This window comes from Lingula anatina, chromosome 4 (assembly GCF_051362555.1).
Source record: "Lingula anatina isolate TDL-2025a chromosome 4, LinAna3.0, whole genome shotgun sequence".
Classification (NCBI taxonomy): Eukaryota; Metazoa; Brachiopoda; class Lingulata; order Lingulida; family Lingulidae; genus Lingula; species Lingula anatina.
In genome coordinates, this window is record NC_141770.1 from 18,833,898 (window position 1) to 18,846,342 (window position 12,445).

General features: G+C 34.1%; 2 protein-coding genes across 2 annotated transcripts in view; one reads left to right on the forward strand and one right to left on the reverse strand.

Annotated features, from left to right (window-relative positions):
• Positions 1–12,445, reverse strand: part of LOC106162220 (dihydroorotate dehydrogenase (quinone), mitochondrial) — a 114,980-nt gene that overhangs the window by 41,157 nt on the left and 61,378 nt on the right. The gene's annotated exons all lie outside the window — the stretch shown is intronic.
• Positions 207–6,152, forward strand: LOC147762528 (uncharacterized). The gene is made up of 6 exons (XM_087011893.1): positions 207–303; positions 3,064–3,203; positions 4,089–4,250; positions 4,891–4,937; positions 5,728–5,803; positions 5,995–6,152. Exons 1-6 carry the CDS (start codon positions 248–250, stop codon positions 6,003–6,005), a joined length of 492 nt encoding a protein of 163 aa, XP_086868019.1. The 5' UTR covers positions 207–247; the 3' UTR covers positions 6,006–6,152.

The following is a 12,445-nucleotide window of genomic DNA, read 5'->3' on the forward strand; positions in this document are numbered from 1 at the left end:
GATTAGAAAAACAGCTGGTATTACCTGCATCTATCATTAATGAAAGTCAAAGGCCACGAATGCCGATCGTTTATAATTGTACAATGTGCCACGTGTTTTGTAAATTAATTTCCATTGGCTGCCCATTACGTAGATAGAATGCGCGTGACGTGGCTTCTTTTTTAAAGCTTATTCATATATTTGTCTAATTGTCTGGGTTAGGCCTACCCATTTGTATTCGATTCGCTTTTCGATAAAACCCCACAATATGAAGGTTGCACTTCTTGCATTGGCTGCATATATTGGTGTTCTTTACGGGCAAGGGTGAGTATACATGTAATACACAAAGATATTGAACGAAAATATTAGCAGGAACTGGTTTAAAGTAAAAAGTGAACTAGGAAATCAAACAGCAACACTGTTTTTGGGAAAATATCCCTCTGTTATCAGGGCTATATAGACCTTTTTAATACGTAAATATTAAGGTAAATTTTCTCCAATAGTGACATTTATTTTAATCAAGTACGTATATGTTTTATATTAAAGGTAGAGTTCTTTCGCAATAACAATGCCGATGATCATTTAATAATGTGTAGGCCTACTTTGTAATTAGTGAATTTAGAGTTCTCTAAAACCAAGACATTGGTCCTCTGTTGTTCTTCTATAACGGCAAGCGTGGACGGAAAAAATTATTTTAATCGGTCTCCGTCGTTTGACGTTGTTTTCATACAACAAACTTTGTCCCTGCTACTCCAGACAGAATTGCGAATCTTGCAGTACAGTTACATGTACATGTAATTGCTTAGTTGCCGAATAGTTGTAAGCTGCTTCTATTCAACTGAGTCTATACATTTTAGCAATTCAGTTGTTTCATTTGAGGTATTAATTCTATATATTACTTATATTGTGTAAATTATGTAGTCTCGTGAGCCTGCAAATGTATTCATATCATTTAGTGCTCAATAAAACTTATTATTATTATTATTTGAGGTATTAATGTGATTATCTAAATCCATTTCAACGATACAACGTACCTGACACTCAGATGTGACTTGATTAAATTATCCGGCGTCAGAAATACAGCTTCGTAATTTTTATTTTGTATATGCAATATAGTTAATCTAAGTCCATACTACGTAGTGATCTTTGACGGCTCGTATCATGATCAGAATTTACTACATGTATCGTTGTTACTAACTTGTATTTTGGCAGCTTGATTTTGAAAGGGATAGAAAAGAAACGAAACGAAATGCTGGTGTTTACCATTATTACACTTACAGAAAAGAAAAATAGAACAGCTTTCATAACAATGAAAAAAGATAATGTCATAGTCTACCATGTAAAAATTGGCAAATACAGGCATTATTGAAATGAATGCAATGTGAATTGACAGCAAGAGAAAGAACATTTAATTGACTCTTTTTTTTTCTTTTTTGTATTTGATGACTGCGTGTTGTCATTAGCTTATTCAATGTCGTTTGTTAGGACCCACATGGTGGTTTAACGTAAGTTGCAGTTCTTCCGCTTTATTTCCTTTTTGGCGACAGAACAAACAGCAATGTTTTATCGTATACCTTTAGAAAAAATAAAAATTGGATTTTGAAATTAAAGAACATTGTTGAACATCAGGAAAGATATTAAGCAGTAATTAGGACTTATAATATTTAATTTACAGTGCACCAATTATAGTGGTAATTTATCTGCAAGTGGCACCCAAATTTACTTATAAAAGTATCGTCAATTTATCCCAAAAAATCATATCACAACACAAGGTACATACGTATAGCAGATTAATAATACTTTATTTTAGAGTGTTCACTTTATTAATCTTTTTAAACTTATATTTCATTTTATCGGTAAAAAAACAACGTAATTTTTTTGCCTTTTCTACAATCTTAAATTCCTTTTTATCAAAATAACCAAACTTCGCCCAAGATAGTTCCAAGTGAATAAATGATGGGTTTATTTCTTTCTCATTCTTTTAGATAAATTTTCTTAATTTTGTTTTTCACTTGTTATATACCAGAATAAAAAAGTTGAACGAACCCTCACATACACACTGCAATGTTTTGAGCAGGAAGATGAAATCTAACAAAAACGTGATTTGTATTTAATTTGTACTTGTGTAAAACGTGTGGTTTCAAACCAATTTTAAAAAGACTCCTAGAATCCAAAACAAATAAGAAAAAAGGAATAACATGTTGTGATATATAGTTTCGGCCTTGTATTTTTATAAATTAATATTTGAAACGTTTCCTTCTTATTGCCAAGAAAAGCTGCCTAGATTTCAAATCCCTCGTATCGATGAACAGATTTTGGTAATATTATTTATTTAAAGGTATCCTACTTGAGATTTTGCCGCCAAATGGAATTATTTTCAAAAAAGAGTGAAATTCTCCTACTCATGAATTATTTTTTTAACCATCCCTGCACTTGGATTCGACTTTTTATACCATATAAATTAAATAACTTAGTTCTAGATGTGTCTAATAATTTATACAGTACTGTCATCCTGTGCATCTCAGAAGAAATCATCAGCATTAGGTACTTTTATTTGAGGGATGTTATGGCATTTGAGGCCTGAATTGGGAATTATAAGTAGCTTTGCAAGATATGTAGGCATGCAAAGTATGGTTATGGGACATTGTCGAACATGGATATAGTATTCCATTTAAGGATTTCAAGGTTATTACTTCTAGAAAATGGGTAAGAATATTTAACACGCATTGATAATTTTTTTTTCGTCGGACATAAATTGTTTTAACAATAGTACGCTTCCCATTAACTTAATAAATAAACACAGTTAATAATTTACATTGAAAAACGTTTACAAGTATTTTCATCAATTACAACCATAGAACAACACATTTACAACGGTCTATTAACTATAATATAAAACTGTCACTGATATGCATTTTAATTATAAACTTTAGTTGTAATTTTAATTTAAAAATAAATATTGTGTGCATTATCGATATCTGTCTGTATGCACCTATAACAATGTACTAATTAATGTGCAGATATTTTGATATCTGACAAACCAACATGCATCGTTTTAACATTATCTCAATATGATATTGATAGCATGACAGGAGAGTTCCCGGACCAGTACGAGCAGCTAGCTGCTATGACAGTTGGGAGATGGTTGTGCGTGGTTTATGACCTAAACAAGGACGGCGTTTTAGCTGAACAGCAGGAGACGATCGACTCCACGGACGAGGATGGTAAATTATACACAAGCCCGTAGACTTTCAAAGGGGGAAGGGGGTCTTTTTCTGAAAAGGGGACCTTTTTACCATGAAAACCCCACAGATCAATTTTTCACTATCTAGAGCGGACCTTTCCCAGCAAAAAGGAAGGTTTATTCGAAGCCCCAACTCCCGATCCCTCCCGAACCAGCCAGCAATAATTACATCTGAACTAGTACAAAAACGTTGCGTAGTAAGATAACTTAAGCAGCATTACCTAAAAAAAAGCCATATAAACTGATGAAACGCGCCGCAAGTTGGGATGATATGCAGATGGTGTTTTTAGTGAAAGGCGTTTAACGTCATATATACATTGGTTCTCATATCAGCTCTTTCCTCTCTACAGTGTATAACCAGTCACAAAACTTTAACAACTGGACAGAACGACTAAGTCTTTGAAATTGTTTCGACGTTTTTAATTGATAATGTTTAAATTCTTTGACAAGTCCACCCACCCGTCTCCCTCTCCTGATCAGCTGGTCTATCACTTCCCGCATACATCTCCCCGTGCCTAGGCCCCCTTCCCTGTTGCTCTCACCAATATCTATATGTGTACTAATAGTGTTACCACAATTATTATTATTATTACTTCTATATTATCATAATTAACTCATTTATTTACTTTAATTTATAATAGCGCATTATTATTACCTTTATATAATTATAATTAATCTATTTATTTACGATTTATTATAATACCGCAGGCGAGCACATAATGCTGTGGCGAAGTGCCGCCTGCTCTGAATTTATTTATTTTGTATATATCATTATTGTAGAAATAAATCTGTTTAAAAAAATTTTGCCTAGTGAGCCAGACACTAAAGCGTTAGTCTCTATTTCTTCTTTAACTGCTGCTTCTAGGAGACGGTCAAACAACACGTGATGAATTTGTACGAAGCTGGTTGAAGAAAGATGGAAGACTGCATGAAAATTGGATTGGTACAATATTCGACTGGATCGATACTTCAAAAGACGGCATCTTAACAATGGAAGATTCATTCGTTGAGGCTCAGCATGATCCAGGTATGTGATCACGTGACCAGGGAAATACACCATGTCATTACTGTCACCATGTCAATAAAATTTCTCCTCTTCATCAGCATTTGTTACTTGAAATTGTTCAGTGCGGTTTGATAAAACATCAGTTCGGTTACTGGGTAAGGTAACCAAAATGCTTTCAAAGAATTTTCATTAAAATCAGAGAAGCCTCCGTTGAAATGCACTATAGAAGTAATGCGGTTAGTCTAAGTCACGTAAAATTAGTGTGAAATTATAGCAAATATTATAACTTGGGCGTATAATCAAAATAAAATTTAAGTGAAGATTAAGAACATTTAGTGCACTCAGTAGAAAACGTTTGAGGAAAAGTAGATGGCGTTCAAGAACACACACACACACACACACACACACACATTTGCAGAGAAAGAGACAGCTATGACGATGACAAAGATTAGTTTTCTCCTCCTGTATACCCAACATAAATTAGATAAACAGCTCATGTTTAATCAGGAAGATCGGTAGTAGAAAATGTCTTTGACCTACTGTCGCAAATTTGTAAAATCAAATTCAGTACAACACAAGTAATTCAGTTACATGTATCAAACAATGTGTTTGTTTATATGTTTATTACAACTTATTTTCGTATGTGCTAACTTTGTTTCAGAAACTAATGTTCTCCTTATAAAGGACTGTATCCCGATTTGTGCAGATGTAAGTTTTGTTTTGCTTAATTTAAAACCCATACAGTTAGTTATACACTTCATGTGCATACAAAATTTTAATTTGCCAGAACATTTCAACAACATCTCTTTAAAATAACCCTTTACAATATCGAAATCTATAAGCAGTTTTTTCTTACTTTTTGTTTTTCAGCCAGACTCGAGCTTGAAAATGGAGTTATTTCTTTTTACGATTTTGTGCGATTTTTTACGATTTTGTACGGGGTGGTACCTTATAAAAAAAAAAAAAATTAACTTTGCTATTTTAATGTATTACGTGCAATGCATGTCTCAAGACGGCACCTCCGGTGCAGGAGGTTTGGGGTTCATTTCTCATGGCCGGCTCATAACAAAGATCACTTTAAAAAGTACACCTACTGTTTCATCATTAAGATCTCAGCGTATATATAGAAGATGAAGCAGCTTACCCTTTGTATGAATGATAACTGTGAGCGCTTCATATGCAGCTACAGCAGGGTTGAACAGATCCATAAAGAGTATGTGTAAATTGTGCTTGAGTAACACCAATATTACCAAATTAAATTTAATCTCAATTTTTGACATTGTCCAATCCAAGTTATAATATATATAATATTTACTTGTTAACAACAACCGTCCAGGAAAAAGATTGCAGCAAATCTCGTGTACATGCTACTGTAAAATGTGAACCAACAAAATGTCTGCAGTGCCGTTCAAGTGTCAGGTTGCTTGTTAATTTACCATAAGTATTGTTATGAGCTGAAATAAAATTGAATTTATTTATTTTTGCGATTTTATTGTAGTATTTTCTGGAAGACAAAGAAACGTTTAAACAGGAAATCATGGAGCAGATAAAGAAGCATGCTTTCGAAATAAACGGTAAAGATAAGTGATGTTTTCTTAAAAGAGAAAATAATTACTTTGCGTGAAATCTTAAATATTTCATACAAGACAAACACTAGAATAATACCTTTTATATTCCTTTCCGGACATAATTCTCTCTCTCTTTTACGAAGATAGCATTGTGATATATTACCTGTTATATATATTACCTGTTTTTACCTTTTCAGACCTTTTTTAATGGACAAAAACCGGAATCCACGGACAGAATTTCCTTCCGTAGATGAAAAATTCCTTGGCTTCATTAAATGAATATCATTCAGACATTCCCTTCATAACCTTATCCCTAATATTCAAATAAAGGCATCTTAGCAAGATCAACGCTTAATCTGAGTTTGGTTTGATGTTATAGCCGTATTTATTTAGATACATTCTAAGCAAATACTTAGTAACTTATTCGCAACAAAAGGTCACTTGTGTTTGACATCCAATATAGGTCGGTCCCCAACTTATCTCGAGACGAACCAGCTACGCGTAACTTTTGGTTAAGATCACCTCACCACAGGCACAACATCTAGTCCCTCTGTTGACCCGCTCATTGCTTTTAAACAAACGCTTCATCTTCGTTTCAATGCGGTAATATACAGACACGAAGACAGAGGTTGGCGGTTCGTTAAATGTACATTATGCGAGATCACGAGGTGATTTTCACGTATGGGAGGGGGGCTTTCTTGTCATTGTGGTATGTATTCCCAATAACAATGACCTGTATTGTTAAATTAAAAAAAAACATTTCTAATATCTGAAATATCTGAATTAATTGAAATTAGGTTACGAGAAAATAAATTATACAAAGCATCTCAACAAAGAATTTTTTTCTTTTCGAATTTATATCACAAAAGAATACTTGAACTACTCAACTTTGTAACTCTAATTATATTTTTGTGAATTGTAATTAACCTATATTATGATTGTTATGACTGTTAGCGCTGTTGTAAAATTTGTTTGTGATAGATTTGCAAACGCGCTAAGTTGTATTTTACTACTACTTCAAATATTTCTATTATAGGCTATTCACACTAGCATTTTCGACCGCGGTCAAGGCCTGACCTCGGTCCTATCGCGGTTAACTTTTCTAATGTACAGACGTAGCCCTGACCGCGGTTGAAATAAACCCAGATCGGGAGGTGGGTATGATCGGACTACTCCTGACCGCGGTCAAGACCGGATGTCTACTTAGTACATCTGTCCATTTTGATTTTACTCTAGCCTTAAGCTTCCTACATGTATGTGCGAATTATACTCTAGCCATACTACATTTACCTAAATTTAGTTATCGGTGATGACTTTTATCAGCGCCTTTGCTATTTCACTAAATAATGTTGGCGCTTAACTGAGAAATTTTAGAATCTTTTTTTTATTAAACCTTCAAGCTCTTTGACCAATGAGACTACAGTGAATTCAATTTCTCTCCCTTGCGTTGGCCTCATAATATTTAAATATGGCATGAAGCTTCATGTAAAAACATCGATGAATCAGTGAATGAATTGCCATCCTAATTTATTTGAAAAGCGGATACATTGCTATCGGTTTTAGGGTGGGGATAATACTGCAAAAGTGCCAAAATTATAGCAAACTAACATTTTCATGCTCATAAATTAATTTGAGCTGTTGTGTGGATCTAAAAAAATACCAGGCGTACCCCGGTACGCCCATTTTAAGCAGTATCACAATCAATAACTGGTTATGAACTCTACCAAGACTTACTTGACTTTACATCAGTCGGTTATAAAGATGCTTATACAATTGTAATGAGAAACAGACTATCGACGTTAAGGGTCCAATTTGTGACTTATTATTGGTGCTGAAAAGCTTTAATATAAGTGCAAAATACTAGTAAATAATGTGGAGTTGTTTTAATTCACTTGATAAAATAAATTAAACTTTCCATGCATTTTACAAAAGTCTTTAACAAGCATCATAAAAAGAAACAAATAAGAAATGTGTGTACGTTTTAGTACCGATTATTTCCGCATAGGTTTGCCGCCACATACCCTCTACCAGGGTCACAGATGGGTTTTTCACTATATATATTCATACGTTTTTCTCTGTCTAAATCATGATATCGATTCTCTGTTCTCCCGCGCTGGAGAAAAGTGCATATAATAAATCTGCGGCCCTGGTAGAGGGTAGCCACCACACACCGTCAGCATCTTCGTAAATATTGAATCGGTGCTTGGCATTTTGATTCATGATCTTGGCATGCAACTGTAGTCCAGTCACCGAAGCATATATACACCAAGTATTTTATGTACATGCTTAAAAGCATTCATTTTGTTCACTTTTTTCATAATAATCATATTTTAATTCTTAAAAGAATATCCCTGTTTACATCGGGCGGCTAAAAAAATAAATAAATAAATAAATAATATTAATGATAAACGTTGCTAATTTCATATTTCAATAAATTCAACAGTTTGAATATATTGCAGTAAAATTTCTGATGACTGAGAAGTTATTGAACTTTGAAATTAGTTACATTTTTTCTTTCTTTCTTTTTATTTTTGAGGCACCCGATATACATGTATTGTATAAGACACACGCCTACTGCTTTACTTTATGATAAGAAACAATGGGGATATTCATAAACCCGCCAATCTGAAAATAAGATGTAAGAAAATAAGAAAACAAACACTGAATTTAGACAGTGTACCACATGAATGTATACTTTGTTTATTTGTACATTGTCGGGTTTTTACCAGCTACTGGCACTCCCATGTTTTCATTGTATAGTATTCTAAAGCGGAAAATAGTTTAAAATATCGTGAAAATCCCCTTTATCTCAGCTTCAGATCAGTCTGGTTCACGTGTTCAACCAACTCAAAAGACGACCTCATAGAAAGTCAATATTTTATCACGCGTTCCTCAAAGCGCAAAGAAAATTTCCAAATCAATATGCATTACACGCTGCAATAAAGCTTTTTTTTAAATTTAGACCATGAAGCTTAAGGTTGATTAGCTCTTGTTTGAAATATGATATCTACAGGAGAATACATATTCAAATATAAGGCCCTCCGCTTTCAAGCTTAGTTTTTCATCACTACAAGGATTATTTCCAGCAAGCTCCTCAAGAACGTTTATACATTCTGCAATTATCTTCAGAATGAAGTAGCTGCGTTATAGCGCTAAGAGATGCCAAAAAAGTTTCTTTGTTTGTCTTAAAGGATCGAAATATAATTATGCTACTAATAAGGTGGGGTTTGATTTTACTTTAATTTGATTCTACATCTCTTCCAGGAATGTAGTGTTCAGGACAAAAGTTTATGGGTTGGCAAATAATCTTGTGCTCATAGTCGATGTCACTGTGTCACGTGACAAATATTAATGCTCAGTAATGCTCTCTCTCTCTCCGGCTGCCTCTCTCATTTTGCGGTACGCCCGGCGAAACACCAAGCTTTATATTCCTTTACATATGTTTGTCACCCAGTTGTCTATCAATAGTGTCATTTGTCTGCCTTAGTGTCATTTATCGGATTTGTCTGCTTCTGTGCCTGTAGTTTCAATTTTGAGCCTTATAAGTTGCGCAGTTTTGGCCTCATATGATCTACCTGTGAAAAAAAAACGAGGCCAGGGCCCGGTTGCACCAACCGGTCGTAAGTGAGGCGTAGCAGTTGCGCCGGCGTAAACAGGGCGCAAAATGCTACGCCCGAGAAAAGCCAGTTGCACCAAACTGGAATAGTGTTTACGTCGGTCTTAACTTTGTCCTAAATTTACGCCTGCTAGCTAGGTGGAGTAAGTCGGTCGTAGCTCGTTTTGCACTATGGCTAGGCTGGCACAGAGAGAGTTTGATGACAATTACCGTAGTTAACGTAGATTATGTAGGTTGTTATTTGTTTGTTTCTTATACAAAACTTCCTTCTGCATAGCTTGGTTTTAAAAAAAGACTAATTATATGTGTGTGTGTGTGTGTGTGTGTGTGTGTGTTTGTGTGATTATTAAATACATTACGTATGTAGCCATGTACATGTACATGTACATGCATGTGTTCAAATTAAATCTTACCACTCATGTCGACACGCCTTGGCTCTCAGCAGTACGGTTTCTATAATTCTTTTCACAATTTTTGACAAACCATAACTAACCAGTCATTTTTTATTCACATTTTATATCATTCATATTTTACTGTATATAAACAAAGAGATGAAAGCTTTAAGTATCAACATTTTAAGGCTCTCATAATATGTATTAGGTCTCTTGTATTTCTCAATCTCCAAGATGTAAGATCGATTGAATTAACCCTCATCCTCAAGGAAATGGAACCCTACGTAAACCCTGAAACCGGGCCTCGGAGGCCCGGTCCCTTGCTCGCTTTACCTCCACCTGGGTGAGTATACACTGTGTATTGAACATGCGGAAAAATAATTTTTTTCTCAAAATGGAAAGTTTCGCAAAGCTAGTGCAGTCTATGAGGTATGTATAATTATGATTGATTTAAACTGATATCTGCATATCAGGTGACCAAGGTGACCGATTACTCATAAATAATAATTTCTCCAGGTCTTGAATCTTTCACAGGCAGATTTCATTGACCATATACTGATAGTCAGAGCATACATGATATTGCTTGTGTAAAGCATTTGATAGCAAAGATATTTGAGGTAACATAACTTCATAACATAAGATAACTTCACTAGATGATTTGGGATCACACTCTGATGAGCTACGTATCTGATGGTACATAATCACTCCCAGAGGATTCATCTGGCGGGTCACTGTTGTTCCCCTATCTGGCAGCATGTTGCCAATTGCCTCAAATACATTTCTAGACATTGTATGAACAAAGCTCAACACAAAAGTAAAACCCAACAATGCATCACATATCTTATATACACATGCTCCCATGTGGAAGTAAAATTATCAAGGGACTGGTGTACCATGAAAATCTGACTCCCCCTATGGAATTTTGACTCCCCCCCCCCAAAAAAAAAAAAAAAAAAAAAAAAAAAACGTTCATAAATCTCATTTAATTTGAATAAATGACTATGATTTTGTAGTATGCATAACGGAAGACCCATTGGCACTTTTTGTTAGTTTGCAGGTGAAAATTTTCATGAAAAAATAAAAAAATTAAAGATTTGTGTTTTACCACCCAAGGACTCCCCTATGAAAAAGCTATTTATTTGACACTTGATGACCATTTCAACATCTTTCCTTTTAGGTTACTTTATGAAGATTATATTGGAAGTACTTGAAAGTTTGATGGTAAAAAATTGGGCGGAAATAAACACATTAAAAAATAAGAAAAATTAAGGATCTGTATTCTAACACCCAATAACTCCCCTATGAGAAAGCTATTCATTTGATATTTGATGATCATTCTGACATCTTTTCTTTGAGGATACTTTTTGAAGAATATATTGAAAGTACTTTAAAGTTTGATGGTTAAAAATTGGGTGAAAAAAATTTAAAAAAAAAACATGAAAAATAAGAAAATAAGGTAGTAAGATGAATACTTGTTTTAAAAATATTCACCAAAATTTTCACCACCAAACTTTCAAATAATAACAAAATGTACATCTCTGTGCAAACTATGTGGAAAACAATAGTATGGTGATTGAATATAAAATAGGTCCTTTTCTTCATGGGAGTCCAAATCTCATGGGTATAAAAATGAAGATTTTCATGATTTCTTTTTCATTTTTTCACTTACTATTTTATCATCAAACTTTTAAATATATCCAATATATTTTTCATAAAGTATCCTAAAAGGAAAGGTGTTGAAATGATCATCAAATATTAAATAGATAGCTTTTTCATAGGGGAGTTTTTGGGTGATAAAATGAACATTTTTAATTTTCTTATTTTTCTTTTTTTATTTATTTATTTATTTATTTTTTTTTGGGGGGGGGGGGGGTTCACCCAATATTTTACTGTCAAACTTTCAAATATTTCCAATATAGTCTTCATAAAGTAAATTTAAGGAAAGATGTTGAAATGATCATCAAATATCAATTAAATAGCTTTTTCATAGGGGAGACAATGGGCGGTTAAGTGCACATTTCTAATTTTCTTATTTTTTCATGAAAATATTCACCTGCAAACTAAAAAAAAGTGCCAATGTATCCTCTATTTTACATACTACAACATCACAGTCATATACTCAAATAAAATAAGATTAATGAAGTTTTGTGGAGCGGGAGATTTTCATGGGGTGAGTCAGATTTTCATTATGAAAATCTGACTGGGGGAGTCAGATTTTCATGTTACACCGGGCCTCAGAGGCCCGGTTTCCAGGAAATGGGACTAACTTTTGGAAAAGTTAATTTCTTCATATGGTGTAAATTATTTCAAAACTAATTATTTATCCATTGATGGGGTATAAGTTGCCTGAGGATTACATGAAAGGAACAGGCTCATAACCTCATGCGAACGAAGAGAGAGCAAAGGGTACATGGGTCCGGGCCTGTGAGGCCCCTGAAAGGTGGATAAGGGTTAAATGATACCTCACGGTGTAACCATAGACGAAAAAAAGGTCATGGAATTGTCGGCACTGTTGTAAAATTATAAAAAGAAAGCAATGCTGGCTTTTTTGCATTATTTTCATACAATAGTTTCGGTTACAAATGTGAAGGTGTTCAAATCCATTAATAGAAATACGTACTGCCTCCAACGCGTTTTTCT